Genomic DNA, 14,729 nt, shown 5'->3' on the forward strand with positions numbered 1-14,729 from the left:
GGGTTAACAAATACTCTCTCTGCTCACAGGTAAGTTGTTTTTGGATGTAGTTGTGCTCGAAAGAAAACAAGTGCCTTGATCATTTCTAATTGCTTCCACAATTTCACAATAATAACAGACAAATAATGAATCAAATGAATCAACAAAACTTATTAGACTCCAGCATTTAAGTGTACAATGGAGGTTTCCTCACCATATATGGTTCTAAGTTCTAGATGAAACATTCATTCAATTATGTTGCAAAAAGACAATATTCTATTTACCAAAAAGAGTAAAGTTCCTAATGCATTCTAAAATTCTAGCCGACGGTAACCATGTACCTTAGCTTCATTCACTTGTTATTCTTATCATTGCCATCCAAGCTCGGATGCACCTTCATTGGGTACTTCTTGAGGAGCAACCAATCTAGAAGGGTTTGCCACTCATTCAACCAAAATTTTATTAAACACACAAAATTAACAACAAACATAAATAACATTAACTGAAAAAATAAAATTTTGTTCGTGGGGGACAAAACACCCCAATAGTACAACCCATTGGTCAAAATACAAAATTCAAAAGTACAAATAAAAATGCCATAATAAAAACTGAAATACAAAAACAAAAACTTAACCTACAAAGGGCTCAAGACTCCTCCTCACTACCGGCCTCAGAACCGGTCGCCTCATCATCATCCTCATCATCATCATCAGCTCCCACCCCCTCAGAATAGACTGGCACGTCCACGGGCCAATTTGCATTAGTCAGAAACTGCTCCCGTGTCATCAAAGCATGTGCACCACTACCCTGATCTTTGGCGAGTAAATTGCTCAAAGGTTTAGCCACCTTTGAGAAGTCCTTGATGAAGCGCCGGTAGAACCCCGCGTGCCCCAAAAAACTACGGATGCCCTTCACATTGACCGGAGGGGGTAATTTTTCAATTACGTCAACTTTAGCTCTATCCACTTCAAGCCCCCTTTTAGAGACTTTGTGGCCTAGCACAATCCCCTCGGTCACCATAAAGTGACACTTCTCCCAATTTAGCACCAAATTAGTCTTCACACACCTTTCCAACACCGTCTTCAAATTTGCCAAGCATAGACTAAACGTCCCACCAAACACCGAGAAGTCATCCATGAAGACTTCCATTGTTTTCTCTATTAGATCGGCAAAAATAGCTTGGACACATCGTTGGAATGTCGCCGGCGCATTGCAAAGCCCAAAAGGCATTTTTCTGTATGCGAACACTCCAAACGGACACGTGAAAGCCGTCTTCTCATGATCAACCGGGTCAACCGCAATTTGGTTGTACCCGGAGTAGCCGTCTAAAAAACAGTAGTATTGTTGGCCCGATAGTCTTTCAAGCATTTGATCCATAAATGGGAGTGGAAAATGGTCCTTACGAGTCGCGGTATTCAACCGTCTATAATCTATACACATTCTCCATCCCGTGGCAACTTTAGTCGGGATCAATTCGTCTTTGTCATTACGAATTACGGTCATTCCACCCTTCTTCGGAACCACGTGCACGGGACTAACCCACGGACTATCCGAGATCGGGTAAATCATTCCCGCATCCAAAAGCTTCACCACTTCCTTTCTTACAACCTCTTTCATCGTAGGATTTAAGCGGCGTTGTGGTTGAGCCACCGGCTTGAAATCCTCCTCCATCAAAATCTTGTGCATACAATAGGATGGACTAATTCCTTTAAGATCGGAAAGAGTCCAACCCATAGCTTCTTGATTTGTCTTTAGCACAAATATGAGACGGGCTTCTTCTTCAATTGTCAAAAGGTTGCTTATGATAACCGGCTTGTCCTCGGTATCATCTAAAAATACATATTTCAAAGTCGAAGGTAACTCTTTTAATTCAATTGGCGCTTTCTCATCAATTACCTCCTTCTTCAAATTTTCTTCCTCTATTTCCCACGGTTGTAGGTCTTCCAAGCTATCAAGTTCCTTCAAGCATTCCTCAAGAGCTAGCTCCTCTTCAACAGTGAAAACCTCCAATGAGTCGTCGAGAGCTAACTCCATAGGAGATATCTCGTGAATATGCTTGGAAACTTCCATAATAGCGTCTTCGATCACATCGATTCGAAAGCTATCATGTCTATCCTTGGAATGCTTCATCGCCTCGAATAGATCAAAGGTGACCTCCTCATTTTGAACACGCACCTTCATTAAACCGTCATCAACATCAATCATCATTCTTGCGGTCTTCATGAATGGTCGGCCCAATATGAGCGGAGCATCATCATCTTCCTCCATATCAATTACAATGAAATCCACCGGGAAGAAGAATTTGTCGACCTTCACCAACACATCTTGGGCTACGCCATGAGGATGGGTCGTCGACTTATCCGCCAATTGTAATGTCATTCGGATGGACTTAATCTCGATGTTGCCAAGCCTCTTGATAATTGACAAAGGTATAAGATTTATGCTCGACCCCAAGTCAATAAGTCCCTTTCCGACATACACATCACCAATTTTAACCGGCAATGTAACTCTTCCCGGATCAACCTCTTTCTTAGGAAGCGTCCTTTGAATGATGGCACTACAGCTCGCATCAAGGACGATGGTCTCCGGTTCCGTATACCTCCGCTTTTTGGTTAGTATGTCCTTCATGAACTTGGCATACTTTGGCATTTGTTCCAAAGCTTCAGCAAACGGAATGTTTATTTGTAATTGCTTAAAAATATCCATGAACCGGGCGTAATGCCGTTCATTCTCCCTTTTTGACGGGGCGTGAGGGTAAGGAAGGTTTTGGACAGGAGTAGCGCTCACTACCTCCTTCCCTTTCGCTATTCTAGCGCTTTTCCATCTCGGCTTCTTCACTACCTCCCTTATTACCTCATCATTTTTATTCTCCTCAATTTCCACATTTTTTTCATTTTCAACTTCACCATTATTTTTATTCTTTTCAACTACTTCCTCATCACTCCACACTCCTACTTCACCATCAACATTTTCTTCCACTATTTCCTCCTCAATCTCCTTCTCTTTCTCTCTTTTTTCACTCGCCATTCTTTTTTCGTTTTCACTACCCAACTCCCTTCCACTTCTCGTCACAATCGCCTTACAATGCTCCTTAGGATTTGTTTGCGTATTGGCCGAGAAAGAAGGACCGGTTTGTTGTTCAGCTAGTTGCTTGGCAAGTTGCCCCACTTGAGTTTCAAGATTTTTTATGGCCGCGTCATTACTCTTTTGATTTGCCATTGACATTTGCATGAATTGCGTCAATGTCTCTTCCAATTTAGAATTTACTACCGGCGGTTGTTGAGATTGATACGGATTTTGGGGAGGATTTTGACGGCTAGAAGAACCACCTCCATAACCTTGGTTATGATAATAGTTGCTTCTAGGTTGGAACCCTTGGTTCCCTTGGAATTGTTGTTGTTGTTGTTGTTGTTGAGGGTGCGGTTGATAAGGTTGTTGTTGTCTTGGTTGATAGTCCCGTTGATTGGCCATATAGTTCACTTCGTCAAAGCCGGGAGGTGGACAAAATCCGGTGTCATGTTCACCTTTGCAAAGTTCACAACAAGCTATTTGTTTAGCTTTTGACGGTTCTCTTAACTCTTTGATTTGTTGCGTTAAAAGTTCCACTTGTTGTGAGATGAGCTTGTTTTGGGCAAGTATGGCATCATTCGTCCCTAACTCAAGCACTCCCGCCTTCTTCAAAGAATTTCCACGACTTTGACTTTGAAGATCATTCAAAGCCATACGGTTGATAATGTTGGTGGCTTCTTCGGCACTCTTTGACATCAACGAGCCACCCGAGGTGGCATCCAACAACGTCTTACAGTTTGGTTGAAGTCCATTTCGGAAGATATGGATTTGAGTTAATTCATCAAATCCATGCCCTTTGCATTTCCTAAGCATGGACTTGAATCTCTCCCACGCTTCATTCAACGATTCACTGGTTCCTTGAGAAAACACCGAGATGGCCGTCTTTGATTCCATGAATCGGTTATGGGAGAAAAATCTTTCAATGAATTTCTCCTCTAACACATTCCAATCTGTCATTACGGCAGGTGTTTGATCGAGATACCAATCCTTTGCTTTACCGAGCAAAGCGTGAGGAAATAAACGTCTGAACAACGGAAGCTCCTGAGCCTGATCCACTCCGGCAGCCAATGCTATCTCATAGAATTTTGTGAGAAAAGCAAATGGGTCTTCATGGTCCATTCCGGTGAATGGACTCCCATACAATAAATTCAGAGTTCCCGTCTTCATCTCAGCTTGCCTTCCAGTTTGGTTGGCAAACTGAGCGGTGTTCCTTGGACTATTAATACATGGAGTAGAGATCGGTGGTGGTGGTTGTGGCTCCATGTTTGGTACGAATGGGTGTGGATTTGTGATTGAAGAACTTTCTCCTTGCTCTTGGCGTTGCCTAGCCTGTTGCCTCCTACGTCTTGTTTTGCTATTGAGCCTCCTTGCGGTTCTCTCGATCTCAGGATCAAAAAGAAGTTCGTCCACAGGGATTTTCCCTCGCATAAAACGTAAGCTGCACACTAAACCAAACGAATTACAAGCACAAGTCAAAAATTCACAAGCTAAAACTTAAACAACCAATGCGATGCTCGCAATATCAATTTACAATCCCCGGCAACGGCGCCATTTTGTTGAATGACAGTTTTTAAGTGTCGGGTTTTGTTATCGTATCCACAGAGATTGTAAGATATCACTGCCGTTCAATGGTTGAATTAATGTTAACTTAAAGTAACACTAGGGTTTTGGGTTTTAATCAAGTTATCTTGCATACAAAGTAATTAATTGCGGTAAAAGTTACGTTTTGATTAATATGAGAAATATTGTCAGAGTTAGGTTTCAATGATTACATTTGCTTTGCATGTTTTTGCACGGTCAACAATATTATAAACTCCTTTAGATGATAAATAATTTCACAAAGTCCTCTCAATGCGTTTCTCTCGAACACCCATTGTGAGTTTTGTCATTTTGATCCATTGTTTCTCTCGAACACAATCTATCAAAAAGACAACGTTTTGGTTCAACCTTATGGTGAACAAAATCATTCGTTACTATCTCTAGCTAACAAACAAGTTTGGATGAAAACCTAGGTCAAGAATCGGTAAACATCTCTCGATCAAATACCAACACAAAGAGTTTTAATTAGAAACAAAGTTTTCATCATATATTTACCGTTAAAGAGTTTACATATGAGGATCCTTACATTTACACACAAAGCTTGGAAATCACCTACATCTAACCTTGACAAATGGAGACTTAGCTACTCATTTTCATGGTAGCTTGGTCGGCAAGTAAGAAAAGAGGGTTGATCAACATCCAAGTCGAACGATCGAAGTTGGATGGGAATCCACCGTCTTTTTGTGGAAGATGGTTGCTAGATGAAGAGAAATGAAATTAGGGCATAAAAAATCCCTCCAAACAATGCTGTAAAATATCTAAGAGAAAGTACAAAAAATGGAAAAGTTGGTAAAAAGTGGTATCTAGTGGTCTGGGCTCAAAAAGTGGCACCTGCTACTTATAGACAAGTGCAGAACTGTCACGTTCGCTAGGCGAGCAGAATGGCTCGCCTAGCGAAGGCCAAAAATGGGCACAAAATGCCCCTGCGCCCAGAGAAAACTGGGCCTGTGGAACTGTCATGTTCGCCTAGCGAACAGACCTTCGCCTAGCGAAGAACTCGCTTCAACCTTCGCCCCAGCGAGGTTGAAAGGTTTTGCTACTGGAATGCTCGCTGGGGACTCGCTAGAGCCTCGCCTAGCGAGCTAGTGCTGGCTGCTCTTTTCACCAAAACAGACTGAATTCGCTGCCACTTCGCCTTCAGTTCGCCTAGCGAATTAATTAACCAATTTACTGGAGCCTTTCGCCAGGAGCTCGCCTAGCGAAGGTTTTGCTTCGCCACATCCTCGCCTAGCGAGCTGGCAGATAGAATGCTCGTTTGCTTTGGTTCCTTTGCCAATTTTGTTGTGTCTTCCTTATCAATTAATTCATGCCTTTCCTGCACAATAATCACACACATCAAAGGCACCAAGCTTGTTTATCAATGTAATGCATTCCATGTAAAATGAATGTGGTTTTGACCACATTAGCAAGGTATAAGAGTGAAAGATGCCCACATATGATAGCTCAAATAAGCACTTTTGGGCATCTAACAGAAGTCCTTGTATGTGAGACATTTTCTTGATGTTATGCATATTGAAAAAAATGTATTTGAAAGTGTTATTGGCACGTTACTCAATATACAAGGAAAGTCTAAGGATGGCCTTAAGGCAAGAAAGGACTTGATAGCGATGGGAATAAGAACTGAATTAGGACCCTTGAAGAAAGGAAAACGAACATATCTACCTCCTGCTGCTTATACTCTATCTAGAAAGGAGAAAAAAACATTGTGTAAGTTTCTAAGTGAAGTTAAAGTTCCAGAAGGGTACTCTTCAGATATTAGAAGACTTGTGTCTATGAAAGACCTCAAGTTAAAGAGTTTAAAGACCCATGATTGCCATGTTATAATGGAACATTTTCTTCCAATAGGTATACGTTCTATTCTTCCAGAAAAAGTAAGAAGCTCTATAACTAAGTTGTGTTCTTTCTTCAAGTCAATTTGCAGTAAGGTGATCAATCCTGCGATCTTACCAATGTTGCAAAAAGAAATCGTTATTACTTTGTGTGAGCTTGAAATCGTGGCAGTATCAAGGGTCGAACGGGATCAAGTGCATTTGTATGTTCTGCACAATGAGAATGAGGTTGAGCCGTATGTTGAAATTCACAAGGATGTTCTCCGAGGTTTAAATCCCAATAGAAATGAAAATTGGATAGTACGAGAGCACAATCGATGTTTTATACCTTGGTTTAAGGATCATATTTATTCAAAGTATTATTCAGATCCCGCTTCAATAACAGAAAGGTTGAGATGCTTAGCATATGGTCCAAGTTTCCATGTTTTTTCTTATAGCGCATACGCGATTAATGGATACACATTTTATACCAAAGAACAAGATGATAAAAGTACTATGCAGAATAGTGGTGTCACCGTGGTAGCTGAAGCAATGCACATATCAAGTGTGAAGGACTTAAACCCCAAATTTGCAAATCTGTCGTATTTTGGTGTTATCGAGCGCATTTGGGTGTTTGATTATGAGAAGTTTCAGATTCCTATATTTGGTTGCAAGTGGGTTGAAAATAATAACGGCATTCGAATGGATAAGTCAGGATTTTTGCAAGTGGATCTTAATAGGGTGGGATACAAAGATGAGTCTTTTATTCTAGCCTCTCAAGCTAGACAAGTGTTCTATGTCAATGATCCGAAAAGTACGAAATGGTCTATAGTTCTTTTTTCCAACAAAGTAATTGATGAAAACACTGGAGATCAAGGTGATATTGATGTTGAGATTGAATCGTTTACCAGAAATGATCAAGATGAGAATATTATATCAAATGATTCATATATTAGAAATGATCATAATGAGGGTATTTGGATCAATCCAACCGTCCGTGTTGTTAAGAGACATGTAGAACATATTCCAACCAAGAAAAGAAAGAGAACTTAGTGAAAAAGGTACATGTCAAATGATTTTAATTGTTTTCTTTATTACAGGTAAAATGACTTTTATGATTTTAATTGTTTTTACATTTGTCATCTGATTTTAATTGTTTTCTTTATTACAGGTAAAATGGCTATTATGAAGTCAATCATTTGTGCAAGAGACAAGGGTGTAAAATTTGAAGTACATTGGAGTGCTGAAGACCAACTAATTTTTTTTCATCAGGCTTGTGTCTCAATAGAGGATGGGTATCTACCTAAAGTTACTTTTGTAGTGGTCCAAAAGAGACATCACACCCGTCTCTTTCCTGTCAACCCCAAAGAGACCGATAGAAGTGGAAATATTATGCCAGGTTTTTTCAATATATTTCTCAACGCAGCTGGTATATATTATCATTTGAATTTATCACTTTTTTGCTGATTTTGTTGTTCTAAATTGTCAAAGGAACCGTGGTAGACACCAGCATTTGTCACCCTAGGGAATTTGATTTTTACCTTAACAGCCATGCAGGAATTCAGGTAATATTAGCTATGTCATTTAACTTTATGCCATTGTTTACTATTTGTTGCTCAATCGCCTTTTGACAGTTCTGTGTTATTTGCATTTGGACGTGTTCTTTTTGCAGGGGACTAGTCGACCAACGCATTATCATGTGCTGTATGATGAAAATAAATTCACTGCAGACCAGCTACAGAGTTTGACCAATAACTTGTGCTACACGTAATGATATGATTTTCTTTTTTAATCTTAATTAATGTTTTCTAAACTTGTACTGTTCTCATTTAATTTTAGAAGCCTTCTGATACTATTTTTTTCCATTCAGTTATGCGAGGTGTACTCGATCTGTCTCAATAGGTTTGTTACTCGATTCCCTTTGCTTGTTTTTGTTTTAGGCTATACAAAACTTTAGTTTAACAAAAATGTTATCTTGTATGCAGTTCCTCCTGCCTATTATGCACACTTGCTATTATTCATCATGGGTGGATGGGCGTTATTTTTTTTAGTATTGGTTAGAACTACTAGACAGCTTTTGGATACAGTGGTCACTGGGTGTTGGTTGCTATGGATCTTTCGAGACTAATAGTGTATATTGTTGTTGTACTTTTACTAAATCATGAATATGTTGTTGTATATTGTTGATCAAAGAATCATATATTAATGTTGTATATATGGAGGATTAATGTTGTATATAAATGGATTCATGTTGTATATATCAGTGGATTAATGGTGTATAACATTGGATTAAAGGATGAAATCAATATGAATTTTACACTTTTGCAGCATGCGAACAGGTTACCAATTAAATATCCACTGTTTTTCAAACAAAATTTTTTAAAATAACTAACACTTTAGAGGGCGCTTTTTCCTGAAAGCGCCCTCTAAACACTTTACATTGACAACTTTAGAGGGCGCTTTTTCCTGAAAGCGCCCTCTAAACACTTTACATTGACAACTTTAGAGGGCGCTTTTTCCTGAAAGCGCCCTCTAAACACTTTACATTGACAACTTTAGAGGGCGCTTTTTCCAGAAAGCGCCCTCTAAGCACTTTACATTGACAACTTTAGAGGGCGCTTTTTCCAGAAAGCGCCCTCTAAGGTGTCCCTTTATGGACCACTCCAGAGGGCGCTTTTTTCTGAAAGCGCACTATAATGTGGCCACTTTAGACAGCGCTTTATCCAGGAAAACAAAGCGCTGTCTTTACCTATGCCAGCGCCACTTTAGAGGGCGCTTAAAAGCGCTGTTATAGGCCAAAATAAGCGCCCTCTTATCCCTTATTTGGCGTAGTGATATATATATATATATATATATATATATATATATATATATATATATATATATATATATATATATATATATATATATATATATATATATATCTCCACACCAGTCAACATCTGAATAACAATTAACAACAACTTCTTTTCTTTCAGAATGTCGCTGAAACAGAAATCCACAATTTATTGATCCTTTCAGGTATCTCAGGATTCTTCTTGCAACCTTCATGTGTGACACTCTTGGTTCACTCATGTATCTGCTCACTAATCCAACTGAGAAACCTATATCATGTCGACTTTTGCATACATACCTCAGAGATCCGACTATTTATTTGAACAAAGTTGTGTCGACTCTATCTTATTTTCCATGTTTTTCCAGTTTCAGGTTTGTTTCGACAGGCGGGGATACCTGATTCGACTCATCCATCCTGAATTTCTTGTGTATTTCTTTGATATACTTTCTTTGATGCAACACCATCCCTTGCTTGGTATTTTGAAATTCCATGCATAGGAAATATGACAAATTTCTCAGATCCGACATTTCAAATTCTCTCATCATCAAGTATTTGAACTTCAACAAGTTCTCCATGATATTTCCTGTTACTAGCAAGTCATCGACATACAAACAGATTATGGTTATATTTTGTGTCTCGACCTGTACGTAGACACCATACTCCGACCTTTATTTAACAAATCCCAATTCGACTAAGTAAGTGTCGATCTTCTTGTTATATGCTCTAGGTGCTTGTTTAAGACCATATAGCACTTTGTGCAGCATGTATACTTTCCTTTCTTCCTCTTGAATTACAAACCCAGGAGGTTGTGTGACATATACAACTTTGTCTAAGGGACCATTAAAAAATGATGATTTCACATCTAAGTGAAATATCGACCAATCTTGCTTGTATGCCAAGGCTACCACCAATCCGACAGTTTCCAATCTTACTACTGGGGCATATACTTCAGAATAGTCGAGTCCTTCTCTCTGAAGAAATCCTCGAGCTACCAATTTTGCTTTATGTCTTGCTATTGACCCATCATCATTGTGCTTCAACTTGAACACCCACTTTACTTTGATAGCTTTTGTATGTGCTGGAAATTGGACTAACTCCCATGTGTTATTCCTTTCAATTGCTTGCAACTCTTCGACCATAAATGACTTCCACGATTTATTCTTTAAGGCTTCATTATAGTTAATTGGTTCAACACCTGCATGTAATGCAAAATAAACTAATTCGCCATCTGTTGTGACTTCATCATCCCCAACAACTTCATAGTCTTGAAGCCTTGCTGGAAGAACTCCAGTACTTTATGGTATTTGGCTTGTATCAACTACACCCTCTCGACTGTTTGCTTCGACGTCGACTATATATGGAATACCAGCAACGTCTTTGGCTTCGACCTCATTAGTTTCTTCGTCGACGCCATAACCCATCAGTGGCTTGTTAGTTGCTTCACCAGAATTCCAATCTCGGACAGAATTTTCATCAATCACAATATCTCGACTCATTATGATCTTCTCATTTATTGGATTGAACATCCTGTACACACCAGTTTTATGATATCCTACCAGTATCATAGGTTCACTCATATCATCAAGCTTCCTTATCTTCACATCAGGAATATGCTTGTAGCAAATAGAGCCAAACACCTTTAGATGACTCACTAACTGTTGTTTTCCACTCCATACTTCTTTAGGAACCTTTTTCTTTAACTTCTTGGTAGGGCACCTGTTCAGAATGTAAACAGCAGTGGTGATTGCTTCACCCCATAAGGATTTTGGAAAATTCTTTCAGTATGCATCTTGCCATATACAATATTGTTCTATTTCTTCTTTCTGTTATTCCATTATGTTGAGGCGTGTAAGGAGAAGTTACCTCATGATCAATAAGATATTCTACACAAAACTTTTCAAACATCTTGGATGTGTATTCACCACCTCCATCTGTACCCAAAACCTTGATCTTCTTTTCACTCTGGTTTTCGACAACCTTCTTGAATCTCTTAAAGATTTCAAATACTTCATCCTTTCGCTTGATCACATATATCCACAACTTTCGACTATACTCATCAACAAATGAAACAAAATACATGTTTCCACCAATGATATACTCCTCGAACGGGCCACATACATCTGAATGTACTACTTCTAGTATGCAAGAGGATCTCATTGTGACAGCCGGAGCAAAAGAGTTTATGGATTACTTCCCTACTAAGCATCATTCACAGAGCTTGTCGGGCATCACAAGACTTGGTATGCCATTTACCATCTCTTGAGTAATCAGTTGATTGAGTGACCTAAAATTAAAATGGTCAAACCTCAAATGCCATAACCAACTATCCTTGTTGTCGACAACTGTCTTCAAGCATTACATCTCTATCGAGTAGATCTTGATCTTAAATGTCATATTCTTCGACAGTGAGACTTTAAGACCAAATCATTATTTGTGTCAAACAGTTCTAAGGCTCCATTTTGCATCACGACTGATAAACCTTTTTTGCCCAGTTGTCCAACACTAAGAAAATTGCACTTTATTCCAAGTACGTAGAGTACATCTTTGATCATAGCTTATCCACTATTGCTGCTCTGAATAACTATGTCGCCCGTACCTTCTACTTGCAATGAGCTATTATCTGCAAGTTTTATCTTTCTCTTCTTTGATTCTTCGAAGTCTACTAACCACTTTCTTCGACCAGTCATGTGGTTCGAACAACCTGTGTCTAGGAACCATATCTTTGAGTCGACATGTTCATCTACAACTGCAGCCATAAACACCAAATCTTCATAATTATCTGAATCTTGACGTGCAAGGTTTTCTCCTTCGTCCTTGCCTTTTGTCTCTCCCTTGTCTTTTCTAGACCAACAATGCTTGGCCAAGTGACCCCATTTTTCACAGTTGTAACACTGCACACCTTTCCTTTCTTCTTTATTAGTCAAAGTTTCTTCTCCTATTTTGGAGAATTCATAATTAACCTTATGCTTCTGAGGGTTCGACCAAGACTTCTTACTCCGAGTCTTGCCTCTGAACTTGTTACAACCATCATGCTTCTTCCATGTTTAAGCATGTAGTGCCTGTATCGAATCTCGAACGCCCTTTCTTTCAACAATTCTCAACTCATCCGCATACAACGAACCAGTCAAATCTTCCAACTTTAGTGTTTCAAGATTGTTGGATTCTTAAATAGCAACGACAACGTGATCAAAGTGAGAGGTTAACATACATATTACCTTCTCAAATATCATCTTATCAATTATGGTTTCACCACAACCTTTCATGAGATGAATAATATTCTGCACCTTAGCAACATAACCTGCAATCTTTTTGTCTTCTCCTATTTGCAGTAATTTGTAATTCCGTCGAAGAACCTGCAACTTGACGCCTTTAACCTTCTCACCGCCTTCGTAATACTTCACCAGAACATCCCATGCCTTCTTTGCTGATTCATCATGAGAAATCTGATCAAAATTCGCCGAGTCTACCGCCGATTGAATGCAGAACAATACCTTGCAATCTTTCTTCTTAGCATCCTTGCAGCTGACGATCTAACCATCAATTCCATTTGCAACAAGCACAAGAACACCATTAGTAACCACTTCAAGGGTTTCATGGAAGCCAAACAACGATTACATTTGTTTATTCCACCAAATCGAATTCTTGCCGTCAAGAATCGAAAGAGAGTTTGGAATACCACCATTGTTGTCGTTTATCTTTGCAGCGATCAATTAACACCCCACAATCCCGGAAACACGATCACCAACGTGTAATTCTCGAAAACACGATCAAGAAAACTGGAGCTCTAGATACCAATTTATTATGCATGAGACACTTGTGTGAGAGAAAAGTTTGTGTCGAAAAGAGAAAGAGAAGAATAAAAAAAATAGAATTATTATTGAATGAGTAGAATAGTACACAATTGAATTACAAGTTATATCTATTTATATACATATTCAATCCTAATTAACTTTTAGATTTAGACCTAATCAAGTAACTAACTTAGATTATATTCACAACAAAACTAAAAATTAAAAAGAAAATAAAAATACTAATGAAAGATTGGTATAAAAAGAAATAAAAAGATGCATTAATATTGTTTAAAAACAAAACTTGCCAACAATATTTTTAAGTGAGAAAAAAGTTATATGATCAATCTAATGAACTAAAGAGAGAAACAAAATTCTATTATGTAAAAGTGTTTTTTGAAACAATTTAATTGTCCAAAACTATTTTATTTATGTTTTAATTTAATTGAAGTAGACATAGCATACAAATTTACATTATAAAATGACCAAATAATTTTGTTTGTAATATGCACTTCTAAAAGAATATGGTTAAGATTTTGAAGTTTGCGTATGCTATAGCTGTCTTTCTCGTTCTTTTTGCTATTACAACTGAAGTCAAGGGTAAGGCTATTTTTCTTTATAATATTCTTATTTATCTTATACACAATCTTTTATCCAATTTCATTGACATTAATTTATTCTTGTTCTACATATAACAGCATTTTTTGAATTCTGCATTTCTGATTCTGATTGTTCTCCAAATTATTGGTGCCCCACTCCTATGAATGCAACTTGCCACATAGGTCATTGTTTCTGCATGTAGAAATATTGAAAACTAGGTCATTGTTAATTCTAAGCTTGTAACTTAATCAGCAACTAAGATATTTCCACAGCTACAATAGCATATTCAATATATCTTGCAAGAACTACATTATATTGTTTAATTTAAACTATTTACATAATAAATAAACAAAAATGATAATTTTTTACATATATTTAAAATTTAATTTAATAATATTTTATTATGATGGTTAAAGGAAAATGTGGTACCTTAAATCTGTTGTAATAATAATTTTATTGAGTATTTTTTCTGTGGGAAAATATTTCTGAAAGAGTGGTATGAAAATGTATTTTAAATATGAAATATTTACATTTTAGAATTGGAAAAGCTTAATTTTTCACTTGTAATAAAGAATAGATAAATTTTTTTATATGATAATTTTTATGCTAGTAAACACATCAATAATATTAGAAGTAATTCATATTTATTAGTTGTATTATTTTCTTAGCCTCTAAGTTTGTTAGAGGGTATTTTAGTATTTTATCCTATTCTAGTAACCCTAGTTTTAGCTTATAAATAGGGTGACAATCATTGTAACTTTTATCATGTTTTGTAGCCGTCATTCTCTTAATAGAATATTTTCGTTCATCATTTATTCTACCTTTGCACCAACAATTGGTATCTAGAGTTCCGGTTCGGATTCATTGGGAAACACGGGAAACACGAGTGAACGTGAGGTCTTATGCGTTTGATTTTGATTCTTAGATTCGTGTTGAATCTTGAACAAAATCTGATCAGAATTTTAATTCTGTGGGTTGGGAAACACTGTGAGAAATCTGAGTGTACTGTGCAAGGTAGAAAGATGAACGGAAACGGCAACATGAACACCA

At 37.8% G+C, this 14,729-nt stretch overlaps 1 protein-coding gene across 1 annotated transcript; it reads right to left on the reverse strand.

Annotated features, from left to right (window-relative positions):
• Window positions 1-11,846: 11,846 nt before the first annotated feature.
• Window positions 11,847-12,973, reverse strand: LOC127088300 (uncharacterized). The gene is made up of 3 exons (XM_051029231.1): window positions 12,968-12,973; window positions 12,507-12,821; window positions 11,847-12,326 (listed from the first exon to the last, which is right to left on the reverse strand). The coding sequence occupies exons 1-3, from the start codon at window positions 12,971-12,973 to the stop codon at window positions 11,847-11,849; spliced, it is 801 nt and encodes a 266-aa protein (XP_050885188.1).
• Window positions 12,974-14,729: the final 1,756 nt, after the last annotated feature.

The sequence above is a fragment of the Lathyrus oleraceus genome, chromosome 1 (assembly GCF_024323335.1).
Source record: "Lathyrus oleraceus cultivar Zhongwan6 chromosome 1, CAAS_Psat_ZW6_1.0, whole genome shotgun sequence".
In the NCBI taxonomy this organism is placed as follows: domain Eukaryota; kingdom Viridiplantae; phylum Streptophyta; class Magnoliopsida; order Fabales; family Fabaceae; genus Lathyrus; species Lathyrus oleraceus.